Source organism: Convolutriloba macropyga, chromosome 7, assembly GCF_964194025.1.
Source record: "Convolutriloba macropyga chromosome 7, txConMacr16.3, whole genome shotgun sequence".
Lineage (NCBI taxonomy): Eukaryota > Metazoa > Xenacoelomorpha > Acoela > Convolutidae > Convolutriloba > Convolutriloba macropyga.
Window position 1 is genome coordinate 73,621,836 of NC_134474.1, and position 14,454 is coordinate 73,636,289.

At 33.8% G+C, this 14,454-nt stretch overlaps 1 protein-coding gene across 1 annotated transcript; it reads left to right on the forward strand.

Moving 5' to 3' along the window:
• Positions 1–4,461: 4,461 nt before the first annotated feature.
• On the forward strand, positions 4,462–7,348 carry LOC142343320 (frizzled-2-like). Its single transcript, XM_075395150.1, has one exon. The coding sequence runs from the start codon at positions 4,916–4,918 to the stop codon at positions 6,929–6,931; it is 2,016 nt and encodes a 671-aa protein (XP_075251265.1). The 5' UTR covers positions 4,462–4,915; the 3' UTR covers positions 6,932–7,348.
• The last annotated feature ends 7,106 nt before the right edge of the window (positions 7,349–14,454 follow it).

Consider the following 14,454-nt stretch of genomic DNA (forward strand, 5'->3'; position numbering starts at 1 on the left):
TTTTGTTCAAATATTTTTCGACGTTTTTGGGCGATCCGTGCTAAAGTGTTTGGTACTATCCATTCAAAGCTCTCTGCATTTGTATTTTGAGCACAAATACAATTTTCAAGATTTTTGCTTTATTGTAAAAAGTATCTCGACAGACTTTGGCCAAAATTAACGTAATTTCTCCTCAATTTTGGCAAAATAATTTTAAAATTTTGTTCTGTTCCGATCATTTTGATGGGCCCATCTAAATTTTCATCGTAATTCCAACGTAGTTGTTGAAGTTGAATAAAAGCCAAAATTGCTAGAAAAAACCTGATTTTTTTCTATTTTGGACCCGATTTTAGCAAATTTTATCAAAAAAATTACTCATTTTGTCCGCTATTCTGTCTGTGCTGCACTTTTTTTAAAAAAATCTCAAAACTGGTATGGAAGAATCAGTCTGAAGATCTGCATCTACTGTCTAACATTTTGAGGTTTAGACAAACCTTGGGTCGGAAAAACTTTAATTTCGCAACAACCAATTTTTTTCGAATTGTGGATAGCGTAATTTTTTTCACATCCGTAAAGTTATATAAAAAACAGACCACAAGTTTATGTCGAAATTGGAGTATTTTGAAATTTTAGAAAAGTATTGCAACCACAGTAGCTCTGTTTTATTAATTATTTTAGCAACAACTAATAGTTGCGTCATCTTTTTTACTTTTTATTTGCTGGTTTCTTAGTAATGTTTTCCTATTGAGCTCCTAAATTCTTTCAAAAATTATGAAGAAGTTACCAATTAGGGATAACTTAGCTACAGAAGCATCTATGATTCTTCTGAATTTCTTTTTGAATCATTTTTTTCAAATTTCAGCTTAAAAATTTGCTGTTTTTGCAGCGGCCTGCTGAAGTCTCAATTTTTTTGCGCAATGCTTTCTGCGATATAATTCCGATCATGAAGATTAGCTAGTTTGTTTGTTGTTAAATGGGAGGGTGAGAAAATTTTTTGCCACGCACAGAAAAAGCGAAAATTCTTGTTGTTCCGACCCCTCTTGAGGGGTGAGGAAATATATATTCAAATGTTTTTTTTTCAGATAATTTTGGTCGATCGATATCTTCACCGTAGGGAGTTGAAACTGGTATCATTAGAAAGCTCGTCCAGCGTAGAATGGGGAAATAAAAATATTTTTTTAATTTTCATTTTTCACAGGGAATCATCGAGGTTTAAACTTTTAAGAAAAGTAGAGTGAATTCTGTTGTTTTTATTCACATTTTCCGCAATTTTTTACCACAATTTTTATCAATTTTGCTCAAATTATTAAAAATAGTTAAAAATAGTAATCATGTTGATTTTATGTTCAAAGACAAAAAAATTTATTGTTGATCATTTTGATTTAGTTTTTGGCTAAAATTTTGGCTGAATAATTCAAAACTTAGCCGTTTTCATCAAAAATTGCTCGAAATAAGCTTTCTTAATCCACTTTGATTAACTTTGCCGGAACTACACACCCAAAAAACAATAACTAATTTTTCGTAAACTAAAAAGGGAGTTATTACTATTTATTCCATTTCCCTTGAGAGTAGCCCGGAATTCACATTTTCCGGTTTTTTGCAAAATTTACTCTATGATTATCAAAAACGCAGCTTTCATTTTTGATCATTTAACTAAAAAATTAGCGAGATACATAACATTCGAAACAACAAACAGCAATAATATGGCTAGTTTTGATTCAATCTTATCCTGTTACAGTCCAAAAATAATTCGGATTGTAATCAGTCGGTCTTTTTTTCAAAAAAACTTCGATCTTTTTAATATTAACTGAAGAAAGAACAATTCCTATCAAAACTCACTGCTGATAGATCAATTTCACTTCCTAAAATGTTCTAAATCAATATATCTGGTTTCAATTCTCGAAAGATTATGGTCGTTTTGACTTTTAAAATGTTTGATATTTAAATAAACAATGCCTTAATGAAATTTGCCACTATTTTTCTTCTAAATTGGCCAACTTGTAGCTTAGTATTAGCAAAGAAAGAATGCTTCATCTTCCTTTTTTTCTATTGAATTAAAAATTAAACTTTTTGCGGTTTCACGCTGAATTTTATGGTTTTCTGGCTTTGATACTACTAGATTTCACAAATTTTTAGGAATTAACCCATTTTTCACGTTTTTTGTCCTCATTTTGTAACATTATCACATTATTGACCATTCAAAACTAAATTAATGGCATTCATTATAAGGTACAACATTCAATTAAAGGTCTTTGAAATCATGGATTATGATTTTAACGGCTTCGACACGCCTTTCTCGATGAAGTTAATTGAATTTTTTTACATTTATCTTCAACTGTCGTTTTTACTTTGTCTCTTTAGCCATCAGAAATTTCCTGGATAACAAAAGATCTCATTGGTTTTTATGGAAGAACAAATGAGCTTATTTTCTGATTTGAGTAGATAGCTGATGGCTTTCATGACTTTCAAACAATTTTTAACTACGGTTTTTTTTGTCCATTTTTTACCTAGTCTTGCTAAATACAAGTCTTATATGACATTATAGTCGTTGAGGGAAGGTGCAATTGTAAAACTAATGTTTCTAAGGAATTCGTTATGAGTTTACTGGCTTCGTCTCAGGTTTTGCGCAAAAAAAACATTTTTTACATTTTTGAATAGATTTGACGTTCTTTTTGTAGAGTTAAGATATATTCTGATTAATCACAGATCTCAAACGCTTTTTTGGACGATTAAACGAACCTATTTAACTATTTCATTTTGTAGCTAAAGTTTTTCATGACTTTGATTATAATTATTTTCGAAAAATACAGAAGTTTAACTTAAATCTGTCCTTTTTCTCTATTTTTGTCTACTTGTTACCTGTTCTCCTTAAAAAGAGGTCGCACATCACATTATATGTTGTTCAAGGAAGGCTCAATTGAACAGATTTTGAGCGACAAAGTAAGGTTTTATGGCTTCCACAGCGTTTTCTGGCAAGTTCTTGTTGAACTTTTGTTTTGTCTCTATTTGTTGTTTTTTTTTGTAACTGCATGAAAAATTAAATAATGACAGGTTTTAATGCCCTCCTATAGAGGCGTCTATGATCATAAAACATTTGGATATATTCAATTGATAACTAATGGTTTTCAATCTAATGTTAATCACTTTAAAATTAATTGTTTTCAAAAAACAAGCGAATTTATTAACTTTGCTGTTTTTTTGTTCTTTTTTGTCCAAATGTTACCGAGCCTAATAATGGATTGGTTCATAGCTTTTCTAGTGAAGTACAGATTGTTTTGTTTAGTTTCAGCTTTATCTGACACTTTTTTGACTTTGTTAATAAGTTTGTTTTTTTTTTTAAATTGGAGATGGGTTTTGGATGTAATTAAAGTTTGTTGTTATTGTTGTTTGATTTTGTTGTTCGTCTTGGTTTGCTTGCTTAATATTTGCTGATCTCATCAATCTAACGCTGCATTTTAAACTGCACTGAGTTGTTTGCGTTGGAGGCGATCTTGTTTTTCATACACATTTTTTTGAACAATTTTTGGGGGTTTTTTGGGGGTTTTCTATCTGTTCCTCATTTGGTAGACATTTATGCAAAAAATTCAGATGAGCGGGGTCGGAACTTTATGTGCGAATTAACATTACAGATCCTCCTTGTTTAGCTTTTTTATCTTTTATTTTGACTTCCGGACGTTAATGAAAAAAATAACAAAACGTAAAACCATGAATCTCTCTTTGTCAGAGTCAGTTTTTTTTTCAGGGATCAAAATGGATGTTCTTTTTGTAAGATAAAAAAATATATGCACTCACAGAAAATTTCCGGATTCATCTAAGTTTCAATTTTAGCACTTTTCCGGTTTATTTCTTTTCGTAAAAAGAAGCCCATAAGATCCTAATTGCAACTGTTTCATCATAAAATGCCGGTTTTCAACTCGTTTTACAACAATAAAATTGCTTTCTTCTTAACAAAAAGTGGATGCCAATAAATATATTTCCAATTATTTACTTTGAACATAAAGCCATGAAACGTACTTACTGCGTTCAAAATTGAAGAAAGTAACTGTTTTTTTTGCTTAACAGTTGAGAGAATATTAATTAAGTCAATGTAATCTCCCCGATGTCAAAGTGAAAAGTTTATCTTCATTAACTCATAACATTTCAGCCCGAATGCCCCCCCCCCCCCCCCCCATTAATTAAATGGAGTTCATTTTTTAGTCAAACTTAAGCGTGGCTCAGCATGAGTTGTTGACTTTAGGCTTGGTGGGCATTCGTAGTTTTGAGCTGTTTCTATACCGCCTTGTGTGCTATAAAGCTAAAAGAGAGGGAGGGAAATAATTTCTGGCGGCTAGCTGTGAAAAAGAAAATGATATGTGAAGATACGTTAAAACACTGTTTTCTCTCTCCTTTTTGGCCAATGAGAGACGAGTATTTGGAACAAAGTGAAGAAAATGCATGAATGAATGAACGAATGAAGTTGACCTTTCGTGTGTGATTTGAATTTATTCAATTCGAGCTTATTTGCTGCTGTTAAGTTGGTTTTGTAAAATTTAATCGAGCTATTAGAACGGCGTTTGTAAACTTGAACACATTATCTCTAGCTTATAAAAGGGCTGGTCTTACAAAATAATAATCATATTACCACACTGGTATCAATGATAACTAAAGAAAAATAAAAATTGATCTTTCGTTGCTGCTGTTTTCGCTGCTTGTTCTAAAATATTTGCAAAGTTAACTTTCCTTCAATAATAACTAATTAATTGTTGTTTTAACTTTAATAAATTACTATAATTTTCTTAGTTTTGTTACCATTGGCGTGAAATTTGCAATTAAATGGAAATTAAACTCTGAATTTTTTGGGTCCACTTTGAAAGAAACATTCTATTACCTGTTTTATATTCGTTATCTCAAAGTTAAAAAATCACATCGGTTTTTTTCGCTTGACAATTGTTAAAAAATGTCTGTTCGAAAAGTAAGTACAATTTATGCTTACAACATTTTAGTAATTATTTTTATTACAAAAATTCACATCGTGTCAACGAATACAAGTTGCAAACCAATTGATCAAATTTTCGAAAATGACGAAGTTCGAGATCTTTGCACGCGATACACCCCTTGGTATACGGATGCCCTCACGATAAGCGATCAGAAATCAGTATCAGTACACGGGATTTTCAAAGAGGGCTCGAAATGCCCAGAAATCGCAGCCATTTTAGCCTGTACAGTGTTTCACTCCTATTGTCGGCCCATAAATGCGACCCCGACAGTGCTGGGCCAATCAAAATTCAGCAGCCTGAACCCCTGTAAGTCGTTTTGCAGATACGTCACTGAAGACTGTGAAATGGACAGTTTAAACTTTGCCTGCGAAAATTACGATCACGATGCTGAACCCATCACCAAGCAGGAGTTCGAGTCCGGGTCATTCCTGGACGACATTTTCACTCCGAATGGAAATATAAAACCAGAAAAAGCGCAAGCCAAAGCGGTTTGTATACCGCATTATGAATATGCAATTGAAAAAGAACGAATGGAAAATTCGAAATGTCCTTCAAAATTGCTAACTAACAGTGAAAGTTACAGTTTTATGGGGGTGAAAAAATGCGGCGCCCCCTGCAACAGACTACTATTTTCAGAGACAGATCGAATGTTTCTTCGAAAATGGACGTTTTCATGGTCCGTTCTTTGTTTCATTTCGTGTTTATTCACATTTGTGACCTACTTGTTAGACCGACATCGTTTTAATTATCCCGAAGTTTCAATTATTTACTTTTCATTTTGCTACATTTTTATTTCGCTGTCTTACATAACAGGGTTCTTCGCTGGCGACTCGTTCTCGTGTAATTCGTTGGACATGGAAACTTCCAGTACTTTGGAAGGGTACTCGGATTCGCCCGTTATTACGCAATCATTAGAACATTTCAGCTGTACGATATCGTTCGTGATTCTTTATTACTTCACAATGGCGAGTGCACTTTGGTGGGTCGTCTTATGTTTCACGTGGTACCTGACCGCGGGTTTGAAATGGTCCCATGAGGCCATAGCCAGCAAGGCGTTCTTATTTCACGCAGTTGTTTGGCTTATACCTCTCGGATTGACCCTAGGGGTCGTGGGGTTAAACGGAGTTGAGGGCGATGACCTTACGGGTACCTGTTTGACCGGAACCCTATCAACGGAGTTGATGCTGTACTGCGTGTTTGGCCCTTTGACCTTATTTCTGGTCACAGGGTTCGCCTTTATAGTGTTCGGCCTTATTTCTATGTGCAGAATCCGATCAGTAGTCAAAGTGACTTTTGACTCAAAATCGGCTGACTCGTTTCAGAAACTGATTCTAAGAATCGGGCTGTTTTCCTTATTTTACATGGTACCTATGGCTATTGTAGTCGCCTGTTATTACTATGAAATTGCTTCTCGCCCGGACTGGTTCGAAACCTGGCGACAAGTTGCCAATCCTGAATCAGCCCAGCAAAGCCCAACAACGGGCGATAACGGCGCAACACAGGGTACGCTGGAACATGTGAACAAAACGCCCGAATTCAAAATTTTTGTCCTGAAATACTTCCTAAACATCGTGGTCGGGGTAGCTTCACTCTTTTGGGTTTTATCAAATAAGACAGTGAATTTGTGGTTGAGCGTGTTTTGCGCGTGTACCGAAGTTGGGCGAAACAGCAAACGCAAAACCCTAGCCCAAGAAGCGCCAATAAAACAACTGGGTATAACAGCGAACCCAGACATCGCGTTGCATATGAAAAATCTCTCAAACAAAGACCTGTCCCCGGGTAGCAATGAGGGTAACAACAGTGCCTTAATTTCAAAATCGGGTTCGCCGCACAGTTCGAACCAACACTACAACCAACACCAAGGTCACCTGAACAACGGAATGCCCAAACAACACAATGCAAATTATCCTTCAAAGCTCGTAGTTTCTGGTCATTCACACATGAACAAAAACCAAACTGAGCAGTGCTATGTGTGAACAAACGGAAAGGTGTGAACAAAACCCGTCTGTCAATCACAACTTTTGCAAAACGAAACAGAATTTCGTGACAGAAAATGCCGATATGAATAGTAGTTAGAATTGAATCAGCGAGAATTTTTCAAAATAAATTGTGCGAGATTAGAACTAAAAACTTGGCAAGAGTAAGCCTTGGTTATGAACTAGTTAAGTAACTTGGTTATGAACTCTTCTCTCAATTTATTATTAAACTTCCCGAATAGCAGGGTATACGATTGGACTTTCTCAGTGAAGCTAGAAGCTAGCTCAGATAGCAGAAAGCAAATGAAAACTCGAACAAAAACAATTCAATTATTATTGTAGTTCACTGTGAAATATATATTTTTGATAGAAACTGACTTTCATACCTTATTCTAATTAATGTTTGTATAAAAATTGTTTGGAGTTTCTTCAAGTGTAAAGCTATATCATAGGTGAGAAAATATTGATGGATCTTTTGGATAAAAATAACAGAAAATAATCACCCCCCCCCCCCCCCCGTCCCCTCTACCTTCCCAATTATTGTAGCTTTCAATTTATGTGATGAGGATAACATACACATTCATTTTTGATGCCATTTTGATAGCTTTTCAGTTCAGTAATCGGGAGAGGGAAACCCGGGAGGGGGGGGGGGGGAGGGGGGGTGATATTGTGGAGTTAATCGACAAATGAAAATCCAGAAGATCCGATGAGAAAATTCGGCCCAATGAGAGTTGATGATTTTGGTTTACGATGATAATGATGTGTTTATAATAGATGAGATAATGTGAATGCCTTTAAAATAATTGAGTTGTTTATAAATTAATTGATGAGCCTACGATAGCTTTCAAAATGTGCTTTACGTTAGTTAACAAATTATTAAAAGAAGCTAATAATTCAAACACTGACTGCAACACACTTTTTTCTTGATTAGTTTAACTTGAGAAAGAGAGTTGGCATCAACATCAAAAGAATTCAGCCTTCGATAATTGCATCAATTTGGTGCAGTTGTATTAGTTGATGAACGAGAAGAATCAAAATCATAGCTGTGAATAGTTGATAGCATTTGCAACTTTGTAACACATAAGCACAAATTAAAGAAAACCAGGTAAATTGCAGAAAATTAATAAATGCAACGCAACGAAGTTGATAAATTGAAATTCAGGAGCTATTTTAAAAGTGTTGCTCATTCACATAGAGGTTGATTTTGTCCTCACAAACGGAAATCAGTATGATGGAATTGATTTTTACTGGGAAATAATATAATTTACGCAATTTTTCGCAAAAGATTTCAAGGCAGTGGATGATAATGCTGGAGGAATTTTTGCAAGATTGTTTTTTAACAATTTTTACTGGAGAAAAATGGCAATTGAATAAAGCATTATCGAATACCAATTTTGTTTCAACAACAGTTTTCAACCGCAGTATTGTGGACAAATTTTTGCGAGAATTTTTTTCGAGATAAATTTTAATTTCAAATACTTATAACCACATCTGTTTTGAAAATAAAAGGCTTCCATCTTCATTAGATACCCTGCGTTTTAAATTTATCATGATTGAAATGACAATATTTCACTACATTAGTTCATCTTGATCACTACATTAAAGCCAAAATTTATTGCATAAGTGAACTATACTTGTAGCGGTGAGTTTCAATATATTAAACCAATGAACTGATATCCTCATTTTTTAAAAATTTTTTCTTTAGGGAAGTTTTTTGCAAAATTTCCTAGGAAGTCATCGAAATTTACATGAACAAAATATTGTTTAAATTTTAGGCAAATTAAAACTTCTAAACCTGTATGATTTCAGGCTGCTGGTAGCTCAAATGAGTGCTATAGACAAATTGTTTGCATGCCAGAATTCCTCTCAAGTTAAATTTACACTTTTTGGCAATTTTTGGAGTACCGATTGAAAAATACTTTATTCATTGAAAGAAAGTCCAGTTAAAGAATAAACAATTGACCTGTTTCAATTATAACTTTTGCTTTTATGCTTAATGAGATTTTAATTTGCGTTTCAGTTCGTTACCAGTTTTGTTAATGGGTTTCATGGCTAGTGTCTACAAGGTGGCTGAAGACTATAGCGCTCCTTTGTTATTATCGTAATTAGAAGTTAAATGCAGCAAATCATTATGTTGATTGGACTTCATATTTTTGCTGAAATTTAGTTTTAGTTTTTTTTATAGTAAAATTGTTTCTCAAATTTCTTGAAAGTAAGAAAACCTTGATAAAACTAGCGTGCTTTTGTGATAAGATAGTTCAGATTTTTATATGAATTTCATTAAAATTCATATAAAATTCTGCACAATCATGGTTCAGCACCATCATGGTTTATATTTTTGGAGTACCGATTGAAAAATACTTTATTCTTTGATAGAAAGTCCAATTAAAGAATAAACAATTGACCTGTTTCAATTATAACTTTTGCTTTTATGCTTAATAAGATTTTAATTTGCGTTTCAGTTCGTTACCAGTTTTGTTAATGGGTTTCATGGCTAGTGTCTACAAGGTGGCTGAAGACTATAGCGCTCCTTTGTTATTATCGTAATTAGGAGTAAAATGCAGCAAATCATTACGTTGATTGGACTTCATATTTTTGCTGAAATTTAGTTTCAATTTTTTAATAGTAAAATTGTTTCTCAAATTTCTTGGAAGTAAGAAAACCTTGATAAAACTAGCGTGCTTTTGTGATAAGATAGTTCAGATTTTTATATGAATTTTATTAAAATTCATATAAAATTCTGCACAATCATGGTTCAGCACCATCATGGTTTATATTTTTGGAGTACCGATTGAAAAATACTTTATTCATTGAAAGAAAGTCCAATTAAAGAATAAACAATTGCCCTGCTTCAATTATAACTTTTGCTTTTATGCTTAATAAGATTTTAATTTGCGTTTCAGTTCGTTACCAGTTTTGTTAATGGGTTTCATGGCTAGTGTCTACAAGGTGGCTGAAGACTATAGCGCTCCTTTGTTATTATCGTAATTAGAAGTTAAATGTAGCAAATCATTATGTTGATTGGACTTCATATTTTTGCTGAAATTTACTTTCTGTTTTTTTATAGTAAAATTGCTTCTCAAATTTCTTGGAAGTAAGAAAACCTTGATAAAACTAGCGTGCTTTTGTGATAAGATAGTTCAGATTTTTATATGAATTTTATTAAAATTCATATAAAATTCTGCACAATCATGGTTCAGCACCATCATGGTTTAAATAATTATAATTCTAATTACGACCTTTGGTTTCTTAACTTATAGTTTTCTCGATTTTTGGTTCTTGTGCCAATTTCATCAAGCTAGAGCCCGGACCATAGTCGCATAGCATACAAGTACTGAAAAATTGCATTCCAATTGTATGTCGGGGGCCCCGTACTGTATCAGTGTTTCCTAAGCGCATAGTCCTAATCATGATGTGCAGTGTGTAAGTCTCATTGATACTTTTTCCGAAAATAGACTGAGCAGCTCGAGTTTTGATTCCAAGGATGACAATGGAAAATAACGAGAAAAAAGCAAATTTCAAAAAAATGGACTTTGTAAGCCTGACGATGACTAAAGATATTAATCGTTTCAAGCAATGTATTAAAAATAGAAGGAAAGACCACCAAAAAAGTAATTAGATGTCAAGTGCCTGGAAACTGACAAGTTTTCTACTTTCGGGAACAATTTGCAGTTTTTTACTATTTTTATTTCAGATTTCTTTGGAATTTTACATGAATGTTTTAGTTTTAGCTCAACCAAAATAGATACAAGTCTGGGCCGGCGATATACAACTGGAGCACACTGTTTCCGGACTGATATGCTATGGGACTAGTGTCCGGAATACTTAGCTTATAAGAGGGAGTTTCTCTTGATTGAGTAGAGGTCTATTGAGAATTCGCGCATGTAAAATACAATGAATTTCTATTTTAGCTTATAAAAAATCCTAACAAACCGGTCATTTGTTAAGAATTTGTTAAATCTTCAGGTAACTAAGACTTGTATTAGTTGGCGTATCACCGAAAAATTTGAGTAAAACCGGGGGAACAGGGTAAATTTGAATGGGGGGTTGGCATATTATTTGCATCGCCCCGCATTTTTTGTAATCCGAGGGGGTCATATCAGTCTGGGGGAGGAGGAGGAGGAGGAGGAGGAGGAGGAGGAGGAGGAGGAGGAGGAGGAGGTGGAGGAGGGAGAAGGAGGATGAGGAGGAGGAACAGGAGAAGGAGGAGGAGGAGGAGGAGGAGGAGGAGGAGGAGGAGGAGGAGGAGGAGGAGGAGGAGGAGGAGGAGGAGGAGGAGGAGGAGGAGGAGGAGGAGGAGGAGGAGGAGGAGGGGGAGGAGGAGAGAAGGAAGAGGAGGAGGAGAAGAAGAAGAAGAAGGAGGAGGAGGAGGAGGAGGAGGAGGAGGAGGAGGAAGAAGAGGAGGAGGAGGTGGAAGGGTTGTGCCCAATTTTTCTTTTTAATAGATATTCAATAGACCGTGTTTGTAGCCCCCGTAACAAATTATATATTGTTTTATAGTACGTTATTTTATGCTAAAAAATATCACAATCACAGGGGAGCAAAACAGAGTTCATAAAATTCGGAAACAGATTTTAGTAGGTATTATACGTAATTTTTGGTGTTTGATCGTTTGTTTTCACAATTTTTTTCAATTTTTTCAGTAGAAATTATTTCAGTATAGCTTGTCTGTTAAAAACTAGTTTGATTCAATTCAATGCTAAATGTCCTCTAGTTTTTAGCTGACTGACTCTAATCTAGTAGTTTTAGAGCTTCTTGCAATTTTTTTTACTGGATGATTGAACTCACCAGAATTTTTACCCAATCTGATTTTGACTGAGTATGATTAACGAAGTTTTGAATTTTGGACAGTTCAGAGTGTTTTCAGATGACTTTTTTACTATGATTTTTTTCGTCTGAATAGGGTAAGAAGTGACATGATCATAATCTGTTCACAGTAGAAACACAGACTGAGAATTACTTTGATTCAGCGCTGATTTACTATAATACTGTAGTCCGGAAGACTTGCGTACCAGAAAAAAATTTTATAGAGACAATGTTTTCAAAATGAATGTTTTTTTTTATTGTGACCATTTTTTAATCTTCCATTATTGAAAATGATATTTGTCAAAAAATTGAAAATTCTCGTTTTCCAGCCATTAAAAGTTATCACTAATTACACCTTATCAAGTTTCGAAATGAAACTCTTTTAACTCATGAGCTTCCATCTTCTTAGTAAACAATAATAAACCCTTGAATTGCTCCGTTTTCGCTTCTTATAATTTGCTGCATTTATCTATTTCACGTGTAGGATTGCCTGTAGGGCTGTCCCAGTTTTTCTGCTCGGGCGTGCCCGTCTGCTAAACTTTACACAGCAAAGCCGCTATGAATCACTAGCACGCATAAATCTGGTCAAAAGTGACTAGTATTGAATTTAATCAGTGCATGTTATCTGACACGAATCCCCGTTGCAAATCGATTTTGGTTCGTTTAATACAGTTTAATTTCAGCTGAACAAACTGTACTCCCCCTCTCTTTCTCTGTTTGAGAAGCGATAGCTAACTAGACAGCCCCCTTGTCGTAATATTGTCATTTCTTCTTTCACATTTTGTTTGTATATATCAATTTAGTGTTTGAACATTAACAGTTTCTTGTCGTGATCGAGACTGTAATTGTAGAGAACGATGATTTGCATATAGTGATTTATATATTAATGATTTTAAGAGACATGATGTCAGAATGATATGACACACTCTGGCGAATTTATGGAAGTTTTTGCTTCCGATTGAAATTAAACCATTCCCAAATAATATCAATCAAAATCATTTTTGTTCTGCATGAGACTTTCTAGAACTTTCCCTTAAACTATTTGGACGCAAATTTTTCCAAAATTTGAAAGTACATTATGACTTTTTTAAATGATAATGTAATGGCACATCTCTGCAAAAATAAACTACATTCTCAAGGATGTTTACTCCTTTATTCTCAATCCATAAAAAACGAGTTTAAAGTCCTCAATTTTGAATTACTGATTCGTTTGAATTTTTAAATATCAGACATAAACACAATGTAAGCCTTAATCTGAATGATGTCAAGTTTCATTGATGCGCAAATTTGGGGGAACAATTGCAGAGTGGTGTCTAAAAATTTGCAAGAATGGATTTAGTGTAAAATTGTTAATATAATAATAATTTTTTATGGAATCGTCTTATAAATATACAAGAATGGATACAATCAATTGATATAAACTTTCCTTAATTAATTCTTAAAACTAATTTGATTTAAAATGGATGAATTAACATAGTTTAAAAACTGATACTTTGATTACAACGTCGCCTTGTTTCTTTGGATCAAAAATACGGCTAAAAAACTTTTTTAAAATAATTTTGCTTTCATTAATACATATGAATTACGAGGGAAAAAAACCATAAAAAACGTTGAATAATGTAATGACACTGATTTTTTTATCCACCTTACTTGCAATTTAACTTTTATTACTGATTAAAATGGCCATTTTGTTTAATAGAAAAACTTAAATCAATTGTTTTTGATTCAAGGCAAAGATTTGTGAAAGAAATCAAAGTCTTAATTTTTTTGTTTTTTGACGATCGCCTCCCGCTATTAAATGAAGTAAACCAGAGACAATTCAACAAAAAAATTTTTTTTCACTGCCAGCGATTTCAAAATTTGTTGTTTTATTTTGCATTTAGTTTGTTCTGATGAATATTCACATGTTTCAAATACCTCTAAATTATCAATCACAAAACAGCTTTTTCTTTTTTTAAGCAATTATCCACCTAATTTATCACACTCATCAACAAATCTTTGTCTCTGTCTTTCCGTCTCTGCTTGTCAAATTTGCAAATATTGGCTGCCACATTTAGAAAAAAAGACAATTTAAAAGAAATCTCGTTATTGATTACTATGTTAATTGGGCACTGGTCACGGCTTTGCCATTTTCAGCAAAAAGTGAGCGAAGAAATTGAGCAAGGACGGCTACTGCATTTAGCTTTTTCGACATTTGCTGCAAAAGTTGAACAGATCTCATCATTATTTTAGGTTAAAAAAAGTTGTTGACGCGGTCATTCGATTGCACAGTTTTGTTGCTGTCTACTTTTGGGATTATTCCGTGCATAGTTTAGTTCTTTACGTGGGTAAAAATTTAAAGTTCCACGCCAAGAAAAGTTTAGGGATCTTTGGTTGGATAGAGGCAATCAGTACGTTAGGATCTCCCAATTTAGTGACACTGATTAATTATAGCATCATTGTTAAACAAATACGACCGATATATCTCGGGGCTCAAATCTGATCTATTGGAAAAACTGCGTTTCTAACTGATATCATTATTTCCATGTCTCAAAATTATTTTTAAATCTCCAAATGCGAAACCAAAGATTTTGGGTTGTGATAATGTATGGAAAGAATCATTAGAGCTCTCATTGATAAATAGTGACCAAAAATGACGGTTTAAGGGATTAATATAGATAAAATCATAGGTCCCAATCATTTTCAATCTTAAGTAAACTTAATCAACTTTTCCTAGC